Source organism: Amblyraja radiata, chromosome 13, assembly GCF_010909765.2.
Source record: "Amblyraja radiata isolate CabotCenter1 chromosome 13, sAmbRad1.1.pri, whole genome shotgun sequence".
Lineage (NCBI taxonomy): Eukaryota > Metazoa > Chordata > Chondrichthyes > Rajiformes > Rajidae > Amblyraja > Amblyraja radiata.
In genome coordinates, this window is record NC_045968.1 from 44,584,743 (window position 1) to 44,603,055 (window position 18,313).

General features: G+C 45.3%; 1 protein-coding gene across 1 annotated transcript in view; it reads left to right on the forward strand.

Annotated features, from left to right (window-relative positions):
• Positions 1-6,196: 6,196 nt before the first annotated feature.
• gk5 (glycerol kinase 5) overlaps positions 6,197-18,313 on the forward strand; it is a 68,628-nt gene continuing 56,511 nt past the window's right edge. The window contains exon 1 of the mRNA XM_033031912.1: positions 6,197-6,853. Within this exon, the coding sequence (XP_032887803.1) occupies positions 6,725-6,853 (129 nt within the window). The 5' untranslated portion in view covers positions 6,197-6,724. The remainder of the gene's footprint in view (positions 6,854-18,313) is intronic.

Consider the following 18,313-nt stretch of genomic DNA (forward strand, 5'->3'; position numbering starts at 1 on the left):
AAACAAAACGGGCAATACAGGCTGAAAAGATGAAATACGAGGGGAAGCTGGCCAGGAATATAAAGAAGGACAGTAAAAGCTTCTTTAGATATTTTAAGGGAAAAAGAATAGCAAAGTCAAATGTGGGTCCCTTGAAGGCAGACATGGGTGAAATTATTATGGGGAACAAGGAAATGGCAGAAGAGTTGAACAAGTACTTCGGATATGTCTTCACTAAGGAAGACACAAACAATCTCCCAGAAGTACTGGAGGACAGAGGATCTAAGGGGGTAGAGGAACTGAAAGAATTTTCATTAGGCGAGAAATAGTATTGGGTAGGCTAATGGGACTGAAGGATGATAAATCCCCTGGGCCTGATGGTCTGCATCCCAGGCTCCTCAGGGAGGTGGCTCTCGAAATAGTGGACGCATTGGTGATCATTTTCCAATGTTCAATAGATTCAGGATCAGTTCCTGTGGATTGGAGGATAGCTCATGTTATCCCACTTTTCAAGAAAGGAGCGAGAGAGAAAACGGGGAAATACAGACCAGTTAGCCTGACTTCGGTGGTGGGAAAGATGCTGGAGTCAATTATTAAAGAGGTAATAATGGGGCATTTGGATAGCAGTAAAAGGATTAGTCCAAGTCAGCATGGATTTATGAAAGGAAAATCATGCTTGACTAAACTTCCTGAATTTTTTGAGGATGTGACAAGTAAAATGGATGAAGTGGAGCCGGTGGATGTAGTGTATCTAGACTTTCTAAAGTCCTGCACGGGAGACTGGTGACTAAAATTAGAGCACATGGTATTGGGGGTAGGGTGTTGACGTGGATAGAAACTTGGTTGGCAGGCGTGAAGCAAAGAGTACGAGTGAACGGGTCCTTTTCAGAATGGCAGGCAGTGGCGAGTGGAGTGCCGCAAGGCTCGGTGTTGGGGCCGCAACTGTTTACCATATATATTAATGATTTGGAAGAGGGAATTAGGAGCAACGCTAGCAAGTTTGCGGATGACACAAAGCTGCGTGGCAGTGTGAACTGCGAAGAGGATGTTAGGAGGTTGCAGGGTGACCTGGACAGGTTGAGTGAGTGGGCAGATGCAGTATAATATAGATAAATGTGAAGTTATCCACTTTGGCGGCACAAACAAGGGGGCAGATTATTATCTCAATGGGATTATGTTAGGTATGGGGGAGGTACAGCGAGACCAGGGTGTCATTGTACACCAGTCACTGAATGTTGGCGTGCAGGTACAGCAGGTAGTGAAGAAAGCTAATGGAATGTTGGCCTTCATAACAAGAGGATTTCAGTATAGGAGTAAAGAGTTTCTTCTGCGGTTGTATCAGGCTCTGATAAGACCACATCTGGAGTATTGTGTACCGTTTTGGTCTCCTAATCTGAGGAAGGACATCCTTGTGATTGAGGCAGTGCAGCGTAGGTTCACGAGATTGATTCCTGGGATGGCGGGACTGTCATATGAGGAAAGATTGAAAATACTAGGCTTGTATTCATTGGAGTTTAGAAGGATGAGGGGGCATCTTATAGAAACATATACAATTATAAAAGGACTGGACAAGCTAGATGCAGGAAAAATGTTCCCAATGTTGAATGAGTCCAGAACCAGGGGCCACAGTCTTAGAATAAAGGGGTGGCCATTTAAGACTGAGGTGAGAAAAAACTTTTTCACCTGGAGAGTTGTGAATTTATGGAATTCCCTGCCACAGAGGGCAGTGGAGGCCAAGTCACTGGATGGATTTAAGAGAGAGTTAGATAGAGCTCTAGGGGCTAGTGGAATCATGGGATATGGGGAGAAGGCAGGCACGGGTTATTGATTGGAGACGATCAGCCGTGATCACAATGAGTGGCGGTGCTGGCTCGAAGAGCCGAATGACGTTCTTCTGCACCTATTTTCTATGTTATCTCTGGATTGCTTCCAGTACCTCGTGCTGGTGAGGGCAGGAACAGGGAGATAGGGGATCCGAATGTGTGGCTGAGGGTCTGGTGCAGGGAGCAGAGATTTAGATTTATAGACCACTGGGATCTCTTCTGGGGTAGGGGTGACCTGTACAAAAGGGACGGATTACACCTTAAATGTGAGGTTATCCACTTTGGTGGCAAAAACAGGAAAGTAGACTATTATCTGAATGGTGGCCGATTAGGAAAAGGGGAGATGCAACGAGACCTGGGTGTCATGGTACACCAGTCATTGAAAGTAGGCATGCAGGTGCAGCAGGCAGTGAAGAAAGCGAATGGTATGTTAGCATTCATAGCAAAAGGATTTGAGTATAGGAGCAGGGAGGTTCTACTGCAGTTGTACAGGGTCTTGGTGAGACCACACCTGGAGTATTGCGTACAGTTTTGGTCTCCAAATCTGAGGAAAGACATTCTTGCCATAGAGGGAGTACAGAGAAGGTTCACCAGACCGATTCCTGGGATGTCAGGACTTTCATATGAAGAAAGACTGGATAGACTTGGCTTGTACTCACTAGAATTTAGAAGATTGAGGGGGGATCTTATAGAAACGTACAAAATTCTTAAGGGGTTGGACAGGCTAGATGCAGGAAGATTGTTCCCGATGTTGGGGAAGTCCAGGACAAGGGGTCACAGTTTAAGGATAAAGGGGAAATCCTTTAGGACCGAGATGAGAAAAACATTTTTCACACAGAGAGTGGTGAATCTCTGGAACTCTCTGCCACAGGTAGTTGAGGCCAGTTCATTGGCTATATTTAAGAGGGAGTTGGATGTGGCCCTTGTGGCTAAAGGGATCAGGGGGTATGGAGAGAAGGCAGGTACAGGATACTGAGTTGGATGATCAGCCATGATCATATTGAATGGCGGTGCAGGCTCGAAGGGCCAAATGGCCTACTCCTCACCTATTTTCTATGTTAACTGGAGGAGGACCAACATTCTGGCAGGGCGATTTCCTTGTGCAACACGGGTTGGTTTAAACTAAATAACCGGGGGGGGGGGGGGGGGGGGGGGGGGTATGCATGATGTAGGAATTACAGAAACATGGCTGCAAGAGGATCAGAGCTGGGAACTGAATATTCAGAGGTATACGTCCTATCCAAAAGACAGACAGGTGGGCAGAGGGGGTGAGGTGGCTCCATTGCTAAGGAATGAAATTCAGTCCCTTGCGAGGGGTGACATAGAATCAGAAGATGTAGAGTCATTGTGGATAGAACTGAGAAATTGTAAAGGTAAAAAGACCCTAATGGGAGTCATCTACTGGCCCCCAAGCCTTGAGATAGGGTGCAAGCTGCATCAGGAGTTCAAATTAGCATGTTACAAAGGTAATCCTATGGTGGTTATGGGAGATTTCAACATGCAGGTAGATTGGGAAAATCAGGTTGGTACTGGATCCCAAGAAAGGGAGTTTGTAGAGTGCCTCCGAGATGGATTCTTAGAGCAGCTTGTACTGGAGCCGACCAGGAAAAAGGCAATTCTGTATTTAGTGTTGTGTAATGAACCGGATTTGGTAAGGGAACTCAAGGTAAAGGAACCATGAGGAGGCAGTGACCATTAAATGATGTTTTAATCTGCAATTTGCGAGGGAGAAGTTAAAATCGGAAATGTCAGTATTGCAATTGAACAAAGGGGATTATGGAGGCATGAGGGAGGAGCTGGCCAAAGTTGACTGGAAATGGACCCTAGCAGGGATAACGGTGGAACAGGTATTTTTGGGAATAATCCAGAAGATGCAGGATCACTTCATTCCAAAGAGGAAAAAAAGATTCTAAGGGGCGACCGTGGCGGGCAAGGGAAGTCAGGGACAGTATAAAAATAAAAGCGACGGCGTATAACATAGCAAAGACAAGCGGGAAGCCAGAGGTTTGGGAAACTTCATGGGGAACAAGGACATGGCAGACCAATTGAATAACTATTTTGGTTCTGTCTTCACTAAGGAAGACATAAATAATCTGCCGGAAATGGAGGAACTGAGTGAAATCCAGGTTAGCCGGGAAGTGGTGTTAGTTAAATTGAATGGATTAAAGGCCGATAAATCCCCAGGGCCAGATAGGTTGCATCCCAGAGTACTTAAGGAAGAATCCCCAGAAATAGTGGAAGTATTAGTGATAATATTTCAAAACTCTTTAGATTCTGGAGTAGTTCCTGAGGATTGGAGGGTAGCTAATGTAACCTCACTTTTTATAAAGGGAGGGAGAGAGAAAACTGGGAATTACAGACCAGTAAGTCTAACATCAGTAGTGGGGAAACTGCTAGAGTCAGTCATTAAAGATGGGATAGCAGCACATTTGGAAAGTGGTGAAATCATTGGACAAAGTCAGCATGGATTTATGAAAGGTAAATCATGTCTGACGAATCTTATAAACTTTTTCGATGATGTAACTAGTACAGTGGATAAGGGAGAACCAGTGGATGTGTTCTACCTGGACTTTCAGAAGGCTTTCGACAAGGTCCCACATAAGAGATTAGTATGCAAACTTAAAGCATACGGTATTGGGGGTTCAGTATTGATGTGGATAGAGAACTGGCTGGCAGACAGGAAGCAAAGAGTAGGAGTAAACGGGTCCTTTTCACAATGGCAGGCAGTGACTAGTGGGGTACCGCAAGGCTCGGTGCTGGGACCCCAGCTATTTACAATATATATTAATTATTTGGACGAGGGAATTGAATGCAACATCTTCAAGTTTGCGGATGACATGAAGCTGGGGGGCAGTGTTAGCTGTGAGGAGGATGCTATGAGGCTGCAAGGTGACTTGGATAGGCTGGGTGAGTGGGCAAATGCATGGCAGATGCAGTATAATGTGGATAAATGTGAGGTTATCCACTTTGGTGGCAAAAACAGGAAAGTAGACTATTATCTGAATAGTGGCCGATTGGGAAAAGGGGAGATGCAACAAGACCTGGGTGTCATGGTACACCAGTCATTGAAAGTAGGCATGCAGGTGCAACAGGCAGTGAAGAAAGCGAATGGTATGTTAGCATTCATAGCAAAAGGATTTGAGTATAGGAGCAGGGAGTATTGCATACTGTTTTGGTCTCCTAATCTGAGGAAAGACATTCTTGCCATAGAGGGAGTACAGAGAAGGTTCACCAGACTGATTCCTGGATGTCAGGACTTTCACATGAAGAAAGACTGGATAGACTCGGCTTGTACTCGCTAGAATTTAGAAGCATGAGGGGGAATCTAATAGAAACTTTAAAAATTCTTACGGGGTTGGACAGGCTAAATGCAGGAAGATTGTTCCCGATGTTGGGGAAGTCCAGAACAAGGGGTCACAGTTTAAGGATAAGGGGGAAGTCTTTTAGGACCGAGATGAGAAAAAACATTTTTCACACAGAGAGTGGTGAATCTCTGGAATTCTCTGCCACAGAAGGTAGTTCTACTTCTTCTTCTTTCGTGTCCATCTTTCATGTTTCAAATAATGACATCACTGTCATCGCCCGCCCTGAAAAGGACGCAAACTTCCGGCGACAATCAGTGGGAACCATCATTTGTTGCAATAGATGATGGTGGTAGCAGAATTAGCTTGGGATATTTCCAGTTTCCAGCCCCGCGATGTGGACGCTTCTGCTATGGGGCCAGAAGGTAGTTGAGGTCAGTTCATTGGTTATATTTAAGAGGGAGTTAGGTGTGGTCCTTGTGGCTAAAGGGATCAGGGGGTATGGAGAGAAAGCAGGTACGGGATACTGAGTTGGATGATCAGCCATGATCATGTTGAATGGCAGTGCAGGCTCGAAGGGCTGAATGGCCTACTCCTGCACCTATTTTCTATGTTTCTATGAAAGAATGGAGCGACCGGGCTTGTATTCATGAGAGGGAATCTTATAGAAACATATAAAATTATGAAGGGATTGGACACGCTAGATGCAGGGAACGTGTTCCAGATGTTGGGGAGAGTCCAGAACCAGGGGCCATTTAGGGGTAGGCCATTTAGAACTGAGATGAGGAAAAACTTTTTCACACAGAGAGTTGTGAATTTGTGGAACTCTCTGCCACGGAATGTATCCAGTGGAGGCCGATTCACTGGATGCATTCAAAAGGGAGTTCAGCATTATTATTATTCCACATCTGAGGCGAAGATGTGACAGGGATCGAACCGATCCCGCTGTCGCTGTGAGGAGGCAGCTGTAGCGCTGTGTTGTGCCGCGGTCCCAGGCGTGAGGAGTGTGTTTGTGAGCCGCCGCCGCCGCCGCCGCCGCCGCCGCCGCCGCTGCCGCTGCCGCCTCCCCTTTAGTGGGCTGATGTGTGACGCGGACGTCACAGGCGGGGTGAATGACCGGCGGAAAGTAGCAAAACAGCCGAGCTCTCGTTCCGTGCGGGCGGCGCCGGCTCCAGCTCCTGCTCCTGCTCCAATGGGCTCTCCAGGCGGCAGTCTCCCTCTGCGACATCTCGCTGCCTGCCTCTGAGCAGCCGGCACCATCTCAGTCGCTGCTCCTGCGGGGAAAGCCGCTGCGAGAAGAAGCAGCAGAAGGATGCGTACGTTTCATTTGGACACACGTGCAACTTCCTGGAACGCCAAGTGCCAGCTGAAGTTACTCGGAGTCGCCGCTTCCTAGTAACCGGGGCGCGCTTGCATGTTCAACATCGCCGCCTGATCCCTTTCCTTCCTTCCTCCCTTCCTCCCTTCCTTCCTTCCCTCGCTCTCTGTGTCTCTCCTGAGGTTATTTGGTTTTGTTGGGTTGTTGTTTTTCCATGGTCCGTGCCCTCGCTCTGTGACTCTCGCAAGCGCCTCTCTCCCTCTCTCCCTCCCTCGCCGCCGTTTGGTGCCCACCGCCCAGCTATGGGTTCTGTCAAAAACGGGTTTCGACGCAACGACACTTACGTCCTGGCCGTCGATGTTGGATCCACGTCCATCAGGTGCTCCATCTACGACCGAGCCGCCAAGATCCAAGGCTTCAGCAGTAAACCGGTGAGATCCACGAACCTGCAGTGTGGGGGGAGTGAAGCTAATGTCTAACCCGGCCTGGGGAGAGGTTGCACTGGCCTGAGGTTTTCTATGTTGTCATGGGAAAGCGACGTTAGATTCCCTAGCTCAGGCACTTAGTCACGACGTCAACCTAATGTTATCGCAGTGACTGTGAATGAATCCAATCCCTGTAACATGAACTGTGAAATGTGTTAGCAGTTAGATGTGAAATCCTGCCCGACATAACCACTGATGTAACCACTGATGAGGTGTTTGCGCAGTAATCAACCAGAATCAGAACCAGCGATATGAATCTAAATAGTTGAAATATCTAACCCCTCCTGTTTTGAGTTATGTGTCTGCCGCTGGCAAGGCCAGAGTTTGCAGCTCATCCCACGTGGTGGCATGAAGCAAAATCAACCTGGTTTAGGTGAGGTGCTGAGCTGGGCTGAAATGGCAACACCTGTCTCGATGTGTACCTTGCCCCAACCTGACACATGTTATGGTCCTGTCAGACTTCATTGGGGAAGTTAGGCTTCAAACAGTGCTCGCAAAGAGCTGTTGGGGGAGGAAGGGTCCCAATAATAATGTTGGAGGCCCAATAATGCTAAAATATCAGCAATATTATTTCCAAATTGTGATCATTTGAGATTTGGAGGTGAGTCTCTAAGGTTGTGGCGGTGTATCCAAGCTCCTGCTGCTCTTGTACCCATTGGTGTTGGGGATTGTGTGCTTGGGAAGTGCTTCCTCTGTTGTCAAGGTGGTTAACTGCAGTGGAGGGTATGGATGCAGCATTGCAGCTAAGGTGCCATGCAAGGAAATCATTGCAGGTTTATAGTAGTAGGATGAGATGCCAGTCTAGGTTTATTATTGTAATGTGCTACAGTAATAAGCTTTGTTTTGCATAGTCTCCATTCAGATCTGTATATAAATACAATCAAGTCAAACTCAACTATGTAGAAACTAAGAACCACAGATGCTAGTTTATACCAAAGATAGCCACAGAGTGCTGGAGTAACTCAGTGAGTAAGGCAGCATCTCTAGAGAAAAGGGATGTGTGATATTTCAGGTTAGGGCTTTGCTTCAAAGTCTGAAGAAGGGTCCAGACCCGAAAAGCCACCCATACGTTTTCTCCAGAGATGTTGCCTGAACTGCTGAATTACTCTGGCACTTTGTCTCTATTAAACTCAAGTACAGTAGGTAGAACAAAGAAGATATTGTTTAGAAATGGTGTTAGATTTACAGTGAAGAGGTAGGGAAGAGATGTAGAGAGATTGTATCAGATGATGGTACATCCCTCTGGGAAGAGCACACACAGTCGCCATGTTCCAGCACCATCTTGCAGGATTCAGTGGAGATATTTAAGGCAGAGATAGATAGATTCTTCTTTAGTATGGATGTCAGAGGTTATGGGGAGAAGGCAGGATAATGGGGGTATGAAGGAGAGATAGATCAGCATTATTGAATGGGCCCTAACCTTGATGGGCTGAATGGCCTAATTCTGCTCCTTTTACTTATGATTACTGTTCTGGTTTGTCCTCGTGATGTTGAGCCTCACATTGGTGGTGCACTCAACCAGCCAGGTGAGGAGTAGACTATTCCTCACATGCACTTTATAGAATAGCATAAGAGGAGGCCCTTCGGCCCATGTTTTTGTTCTGAGCATGATGCCAAGTGACACTGATCCCATCTACCTGCACGTGATCCATATCCCTCAATTCCCTGCCCTTCCATATGCCTATCTAAAAGCATCTTAAACGCTGCTGTCGTATCTTTCTCCACCATCACCCTTGGCAATGCTTTCTAGGCCCCCACTGCTCTGTGTAGTAGTTTAAGAAAAAACATCTCTGTTATATCTCCCCCCGCGCCCCCCCCCCCCCCCCTCACCTTTGTAAACGGTGGAAAGGCTTCGTGGCGTCATGAGATGAGTTGCTCACCACTGGGTACCCAGCATTTGACCTGCACTTCTACCTGTTGTATTAATGTGACTGGTGCATTTGTGTCTCTGGTTGATGGTGATCCCCCTGCATGTTGATGGCAAAGGACATGATGATGATAATGTCATTGAACGTCAAGGGCAAGTGATTGTCCTCCTTTATTGGAGATGATCCTTGCCTGGCACTTTAATGCTGGAAATGTTACTTGCCACTAATCAGCCATATTTAGGCAACTGAACCATTCTATCACCAACTAGAGAGCGGTCCTGAGCTACTATGTACTTCATTGGAACCCCTTGGACTGTCTTTAATAGGACTTTATCTTGCACTAAGCATTATTCTGTTTATCATGTATCTGTGTACACCATGGGTGGCTCGATTGTAAACATGTATTGTCTTTCTGCTGTCTCGTTAGCATGCAACAAAATCTTTTCACTGTACTTCATTGCATGTGATAAACTAAAGTAAACTAGATATTGCCCAGGTTTTGCTCAGTGCTGGAATGATCTGGTTTATTTGCAGAGAGATTATGAAGTGAACGTTGAGCAGTCATTAGTGAGCTTCTCCAGTTCTGACCGTTTGATGCAAGGGAGATCATTGATGAATCAACCAAGGATGGTTGAGACTAGGACCACCATGAGGAATGGCTGCAGAGGTTTCCGGAGATGATTGGATTTCAACAACCACAATCATCTCACTTTTGGCAATTGGGCAACCGATTCCTCTTGATGCCCATTGACATTTCTAACCAGCCTCCTTGATGTTGCACTTGTTCACACATTGCTTTCATTACACTCTCACCCAGTTTACCCCTGGAGTTCACTTCTTAAGTTAAAATGTGCACCACGGCTGTGATGTCAACAAAATGTTATTTTATTGTTCAAACATTGCTTTGAACATCACATTCTGTGCTCTCGTTAACATGGGGTTAGCCAATTGGCTTGGTTGTTGGCACTGTATGGTGGCGTTGTTAGTGTAAACCAGGTATAACATTGAACAGGTGTCAGGGAATAGGAATTAATGTCATCTGTAACATTAATCTTTGATCATGACTGACTGGTTGCATGAACACAGCAAGACCAAGTAAATCATTGTGTGCTGCTGAAAGTAGAAATATTTGTAGGGTGGGTATCAATGTTAAACAACTAAAGACACCTGTAATGTTGCATTCTTGGCTGAGTAGTTGATCTTATTTCATACACTTATGGTTGATTATTATCACATCCACTGAGAGACAGTGAAAAATGTTGTTTTGCTTGTTAGGCAGTCGTCATTCCATACACGAATACAAGCAAGCCACGCACCAGTCCTACAGGTAGTGCAGGAAGGAAAATAATCATAGTGCAGAATAGAATGTTACGTTACAGAGAAAGTGCAGATAAAAAAAATGCATTGATACAGTCAGGAAGGTGTGGAGAGTGGGACAACAACTTTAGCCTGTGAGAAGTTTATTTAGTAGTCTAATAACTGCAGGCAAGAAGCTGTTCCTGAATCTGTTGGTACTTTGTTTCAACGTTTTGTCCCTTCATGAAGGGAGAGGGGGACATTGACCAAGGTAGAAATAGTCCTTGATTATGTTGGCTGCTTTCCCGAGGCAGTGTGAAGTGTGGATGGCGTCGATGGGGTGGGGGGAATTGATCCTGGGTTCTGGGTCTGCAAGGCAGCAAATCTACCATTTCGCCACCGTGCTGGCTTACAGCGCCAGAACCCAGCTTCCATCCTGAGTACGGGTGCTGTCTGTACATTCTCCCCCTGACCTGCATGAGTTTTCTCCGGGTGCTCCATTTCCTCATGCACTTCAAAGACATACAGGTTTGTAGGCCGATTGGCTTGGTCAAAATTGTAAATTGTCCTTAGTGTGTGCAGGATAGAGTTAGTGTGCGGGGATTACTGGTCAGCACGGACTCAGTGGAATACTAAAGTATTCTAACATTACTTCTGCAGTGCCCTCCATAATATTTGGGGCAAAGACCAATCATTTATTTGCCTCTGTACTCCAAAATTTGAGATTTGTAATAGAAAAAAATCACATGTGGTTAAAGTGTACCGTGTCAGATTTTAGTAAAGACCGTTTTTATACATTTTGGTTTCAGCATGTAGAAATTACAGCAGTGTTTATACATGGTCCCCCCATTTCAGAGCACCATAATGTTTGGGACACAGCAATGTCATGTAAATGAAATTAGTCATGTTTAGTATTTTGTTGCATATCCTTAGCATACAATGACTGCTTGAAGTCTGCGATTCATGGACATCACCAGTTGCTGGGTGTCTTCTCTGGTGATGCTCTTCCAGGCCTGCATTACAGCCATCTTTAGCTTATGCTTGTTTTGGGAGCTAGTCCCCTTCAGTTTTCTCTTCAGCATATAAAATTGGGTTCAGATCGGGTGAATGACTTGGCCACTCATGAATTGACCATTTTTTAGCTTTGAAAAACTCCTTTGTTGCTTTAGCAGTATGTTTGGGATCATTGTCTTGCTGTAGAATGAACCGCCGGCCAATGAGTTTTGAGGCATTTGTTTGAACTTGAGCAGATAGGATGTCTCTACACTTCAGAATTTATTATGCATCAGCAGTTGTATCATCAATGAAGATAAGTGAGCCAGTACCTTCAGCAGCCATATATGCCCAAGCCATAACACCCCCACCACCGTGTTTCACAGATGAGGTGGTATGCTTTGGATCCTGGGCAGTTCCTTTTCTCCTCTATACTTTGCTCTTGCCATCACTCTGATATAAGTTAATCTTCGTCTCATCTGTCCACAAGACCTTTTTCCATAACTGTGGTTGCTCTTTTAAATACTTCTTGGCAAACTGTAACCCGACCATTCTATTTTTGCATCTAACCAGTGGTTTGCATCTTGCAGTGTAGCCTCTGTATTTCTGTTCATGAAGTCTTCTGCGTGACAGTGGTCATTGACAAATCTGACTCCTGAAGAGTGTTTCTGATCTGTCGGACAGGTGTTTGGGAATTTTTCTTTATTATAGAGAGAATTCTTCTGTCATCAGCTGTGGAGGTCTTCCTTGGCCTGCCAGTCCCTTTACGATTAGTAAGCTCACCAGTGCTCTTTTTCTGTTCCAGTTGATTTTGGTGAGCCTAAAGGGCCTGTCCCACCAGCATGAGATGGCAAACGTGACCAAACGTGGTCGCTTGAGGCGTATGGCCTCGCGGGGCCGATCCCACTTCGATCGGCGGAGGCGTATGGAGTTGTGCGGGGCTGGTCCCGACATCGCGCGAGGCTCCAAAAATCTTGCCCTGTTCGAAAATTCCGTGCGGCAACGGCCTGTCGGCCCATAGGCACTTTGAGCGTGTACGCAGCGTCTCAACGTCGTACGCAGCATTTTGACGGTGTACGCCTAGCACGTGGCGTTGCGTGATGACGTCACCGCCCGACGCCGTGCGACGTCCAAATTCAGTCGGCCCGACTCCTGCCCAGCTGATTGGTGAGTTTGATGTAAATTAAGTCACGGGCGAACTTTGCGCATACTTAGCGCCTACTTACCACGAATTTAGCTCGTGGATTTGAAGCATCTGCTTTTTCTTTTTGTTCTCGTTAACAAGGTGATCTGACGGTTTCATCTTTTGAGTGTGGAGGCTTGTCCAACTGGTAGATTTATTGTGTCATTGAAGTGCGTATTTCTTTGGAGTTTCTTACCTGAGGCGGACTGTTTTGTTGAAGCCATTGTGATTATGGGTCACGGAGACTCATAACATGCCCTGATATCATCTAAGGCAGCCAAACTCCCCGCCCCTCCCTTGCTTTAGTGTTGAAATAAAGCTTGTTTCAAAAATAAATGTCGCTCGAATCCCTGGCAGAGGTTCCGTTTGGGAGACAAAGGAACACCTGTCTACGAGCTTGGCTATAATTTGATCTGGGAGGTGACAAAAGCCATTGGCTTTCACCAGTAGCGGCAACAAAAAGAGAACTGAGTGTATGCAAGGCTGGGTGTAGCTTTTGGGCAGTCATTATTGTAGAGGAAGATGTGGGCGCAGTTGAAGCACTGAAGCACAGTTGGTCACTTTTCATGTCTGAAGAAGGGTCCAGATCCAAAACATCACTTCTCCATGTTCCCCAGAGGTGCCGGCCTGATCCGCTGAGCTGCTCCAGAGCTTTGTGTCCTTTCTATTTTGTAAACCTCTATATATTTTGGCCGGAGACAGTGGAAAAGAAAGGGAGCAGCTGGATAGCGATGCCGGAAACCATAGCCTTGATGTCCCCAATTTCAGCGAGTGGAAGATATGACATGATGTAGAGCATGGTGGTCAGACTAAGATGTCAGTATAACAACAAAGTGCTGGAAATACTTTGCAGGTTAGGATGCATCTGTGGGAAGAGGAACGGTGAAAGGGCTTTGGGACAAAGAGACTTTGGCAATTTGCGAAGGTGAAAAGAAGCTTGTAAAGCTATGGGGGAAGGGGAGGTGTTTCTGATTGGGTCAAAGGATGTGACCCTGGGGACAGGTTGTAAACAAGGATCTCTCGTTAGTGAAAGAATTGTAGTTTGAGGATGACCGTAAAAGAATATCGGAGAAGCAGAGTGTGCGGCACAGTGGCGCAGTAGTAGAGTCGTTGCCTTACAGCGCCAGGCACCCGGGTTCATTCCTGAAGTTCTGTGTGGAGTTTGTACCTTCTCTCTGTGACCACGTGGGTTTACCTGGCGCGCTCTGGTTTCCTCCCACACACCTAAGACATACAGGTTTGTAGGTTAATTGGCTTCGGTAAAAATTGTAATTTGTCCCTAGTGTGTTGGATAGTGCTAGATATTCCCAGAGGACAACAGAACGAGATGAGTGGGGAAACAAAGGGGCTGAGCCAATATCACAGAAGGTTAGAGACATTTAAAAGACATCTGGTCAGGTTCAAGGACAGGAAAGGTTTGGAGGCATGTGGGCCAAACACAAACATCTTGGTCAGCATGGGCATGTTGGGCTGAAGGGCCTGTTTCTGTGCTGCAACTCTTTCGCTCTATGAACTGAAGATGCTGGTTTACAAAAGAAAAGGCACAAACTGCTGGAGTAACTCAGTGGGCCAGGCAGCATCTCTGGAGAACATGGACAGGCAATGTTTCGGGTTGGGACTCATCAAACTCATTGTAGTAGGGGGGAGAAACTGATAGGGGAGATGGAGGCGGGACTTTGCAAGGCTAGTGATAGATGGATACAGCTCGGGGATTGATTGGCGTCAGGTGGACAGAGGTGGGAAGAAAACGTAAGGCTGTGAGATAAGGGGAGAAGAGGGCGTGAAATGTGAAGCTTGAGGGAGGGATGGAGGTGACTGGGGAGATCACAGATGGATGCCTGATGCAGAGAAATAAAGTTATGAGAAGTTGTAGAATTCAGTGCAGAGGCTGCAACAAGCCCAGATGGAATATTAGGTGCTTTTATTTTTTACTTTGGGAGCAGTTCTGACCTGCTTTCCTTTGTTTAGACTCCTGCACTCCCTCACCTTGCACTCCTTCATCTATTAACCAGATACACTGGGCAAACGCTGGCTTTACTTTATCAGAGTTTAGAGATAAACACTTGTCCTTCCCGCTTCCTTCCATCCCCTTGGCCTAACACCCCACCAACTCCGGCCAGGCAAGGGAATAATAACTTGTTTCCCCTCTTGCTCTTCTGATTCAAAACATTAACTCTTTTTTTCCCCGTTTTCCTTCCCACTGATCCCGTGTTTTTTCCAATGTGAAGAAATGTTCATGACTAGTCCGTCTTCCACATCCTGCAGCAGAGATTGTGTTTCACATCATTTCTTGTGAAACATGTTAGCATTGTGCCATGTGCATGGAATGAGATAATGGAGGCTTTCCAGTTTAATTTAGTTTAGATGTACAGCATGCAAACATGCTCGCTGGCCATCCATCACCCATTCGCTGTCTGTTATCCAATTTTTATTTCCATTCCCTACACACTGTGGCAATTTTAGAGGCTGATTAAGCTACAACCCCATAATCTTTGGGATGTGTGAGGAAACCAGAGCACATGGAGGAAACCTATGCGGTTATGGGGAGAACATGCAAACACTACACAGACAGCATTGGAGATTAGCATCAAACCTTGTTCTCTGTGCTGTGAGGCAGTGGCTCTATCATCCGCGGTACTCCTTCACCCTAGTGATGCAAGAACATTGAAGAATGTGTAATCAGGCACTAATTGCATCTGCAGCTTTGAACGTCTGGGTTGGCCGTGTTGGGTTTGTCCATTATAGTCGATGGAATTAAGTAGAGTGGAAATCCAGTCTAAACAGCGCATATTTGAAGATGAAGGAAGTAGTGGCTTATTTTGGATCTCTCCATTAGCTGCCCTGAGGGTAACTTCAGCTCAGCGCTTTTATCAGGCTATGAAGTATGTTAGTTCAGGAAGCGAGTTCACTTCTTTAAAGGCCTGTCCCACTTACACAACCTAATTCACGACCTTTTTTTACTCATGGACATTTTTCATCATGTTGAAAAAACGCCCCGACCTACTTGATGCCACGAGTACCTACGACTAGCATCACGACCTACCTACGACCTCGTGACGACCATGCTGTGAGTATGAGTCAAGGGCAAACTCATCAGAAGGTCATAAAAGTGGGACAGGCCCTTTAGAAAATTGATTAACTCCGCTCAATTAGAGGGAACGACAGGAAGAATCTGCATGCCTGATCTTTATAGGTGCGAATGCCAAAGGTAAAGCTGTAATATTAGCAGTCATTCTTGGCTGATAGTGATATGTGTCATCAACCTTTGATTCTTACCATTCCCATCACCAATGATTCAAATCCTTCTAGATTTGATTCACACATATGTGAAGATATGCACTACATTTAGCAGCGGCTGGGATAGTGCTAAAGACTTGTGCTTCAGAACTTTCCACGCAGTGACACACTCTTGGGCAACAACAAAACTATCTTCAAACCAAAAAGGGGGAAAAAATCAAAGTGCCGGAGGAACCTGGCAGGTCAGCAGCATATGTGGAGGGAAATGCAGTGTTGGGACAGGACCCTTCATACTCATGAAGTGGTGGGGAGGACGTGGACAAAGCTGGGCAATTGAGGTAGGATCGGGCAAAGCCTAGCAGGCGGTAGGTGCATACCGCTTTAAAATCTTTACACTCTCACCATCAACGTTGACACTCGCATGACATTTCCATTCAAAGTCTGCAGTAAAATGGAAAATAAATTAAGGTCAAGGTTGTTTCTTCATCAAGAGCATAATCATATTATATTAGATAATGTTTGGAATAGCAAAGTCCAAATTGTGTTGGAAGTTACCATTCACCTTGGCTCTCTTGCCAAAAATCACATACTTGAAATATCATTATTGCTCTAGCAAGTGTAAATGTGAGTGTTCTATGAAGAAGCAATATAGTGCATTTCTGTTGGTGGAATGAGCATTTTTAGTATTGGCAACCTTGTCATCTTCAACACGCAGTCATATTTCAGAGATTTGTCTGCAGCCATGTGCTTACAACACACAATAGTTTTGTCTGCAATTTCTTGAAATTTTAGTTTGTGTTCAAGTCCGGTGATGTGTCTTACAGCCATGACTTACTGACGAGCAAAAAATAACACGTTTTCAAAATGTAAAACATTTTAGTCCTTTGGGTCTCTGAACAATTGAAGGCTGTTACCCAGTTTGGAATTGGTTAGTCTCTGAAAAGTTACTAATACTGTACATTCAACTCTAAAACAGGACATAATGTTTTGATTTAGTCTCATACATGCAGAGAGATTAGAAGGTTTTAGTGATAGAGCATGGAAAGAGGCCTACTGAGTCCACACCGACCACGAGTTATTCCACCACACTAGGGGTAATTTACAGAGGCCAATTAACCTGCAAACCTGCACGTCTTTGGGATGTGGGACGAAATCCCATGCGGTCACAGGGAGAACGTGCAAACTCCACATAGACATTAGGTGGCACAGTGGTAGAATTGCTGCCTTACAGCGCCAGAGACTTGGGTTTGATCCTGACTACGGGTGCTGTCTGTATGGAGTTTGTACGTTCTTCCCGTGGCTGCATGGCTTTTTTCCAGTAGCTCCAGTTTCCTCACACACTCAAAAGACGTACAGGTTTGTTGGTTAATTGGCTTCAGTAAAGATTGTAAATTGTCCCTCGTGTGTAGGATAGTACTAGTGTACGTGATCACTGGTTGGCGTGGAACTCAAAAGGCCTGTTTCCGCGCTGTATTCTAAACTAAACTGGAAATTACACAGTGGCTCTGTCGCTGTGAGGCAGCAGCTCTACTGCTGCACCACCATGCCGCCCTTTGGGGGGGGGGGAATAACGATGGAATGAACAAAATTCTGCCTTTGAAAAAGGAATGAGAATTTGAAAAGCAGTGCAAAGGTAACTTCAGTCCTTGTGCTTCGGCTAATCCTAAAAATTGGAATTGAGTGAAGCATTGAGATATTTCATCACAAATAATGAATAGGCTGTACATTGGAGGGTCAGTAGAAAAAAATCATTTCAACATTCACACGTAGGTGGCATTCATCTACCCGGTATTGAATACTTGTGTATGATAAATTCCAATGATTCAAATAGATGTGACATTCTTTGCAAATGCTGTGTGGAGCCCTTCAGTGTTGTGCAAGATAAAACCAAACGAGGTTGAAATGCAGCTCCCACTGGGAGTTTTGGTCAGAGAATAATAACTCTATTCAGAAATGTGAAGCTGTTTGGAATTTTTGATCCAGATTGGGGGCATCTTGAAACTGTCACAGTTATGTAAGAGATTGGGGTAAATAATCGGGTCAAAACTATTGCTGCTTGGTTCTAGTTATCGGGTATTAACAATTTATGACATTTTCATAATACTGACCAGTGAGTTACAGCTTATGAAAATCTAAAATTTTTAAAGTTGTTCAGTGATTCAATGTAATTTTTTAAAATCATGATCTTTATCTCTTATGGAACTATTTTTGAGTGATTCCCATCATAATTTGAACTCTTTTTCTGCTGAGGTGTAAGTTACCGAGGCGAACTATGAGGTGCGGTTCCTCAGTGAATTTGAGTGCAGGATGGAAATTAGTGGTGAAGTTGATGAAGTCAGTGAGTTCTGAATGGGTGCAGGAGGCAGCACCGATGCAGTCGTCAATGTGGCGGAGGTAGAGTTTGGGGATAGGGCCAGGGTACGCCTGGAACAGTGATTGTTTGACATACTCTACAAAGAGGCCGGCATAGCTTGGGCCCATGCGAGTGCCCGTAGCTACGCCTTGGATCTGGAGGAAGTGGGAGGAGTCGAAGGAGAAGTTGTTGAGGGGTAAGGACCAGCTCTGCTAGGTGGAGGAGAATATTCGTAAATGGAAATTGTCTGGTTCTGCAGTCAAGGAATAATAAATAATAATACATTTTATTTGTGGGCGCCTTTCAAAAGTCTTAAGGACACCTTACAGAAATTAACAAGAGTAAAAAAACATATAATCGGAATAAAATAAATAATAAAGACATCACCAATACACAAATTAAAGACAGAATTCGATCCAAAGATAAAAAATCAAAAACACAATGTGAAGAGAGAGCAGCGGCAGCCAAACTGCGCC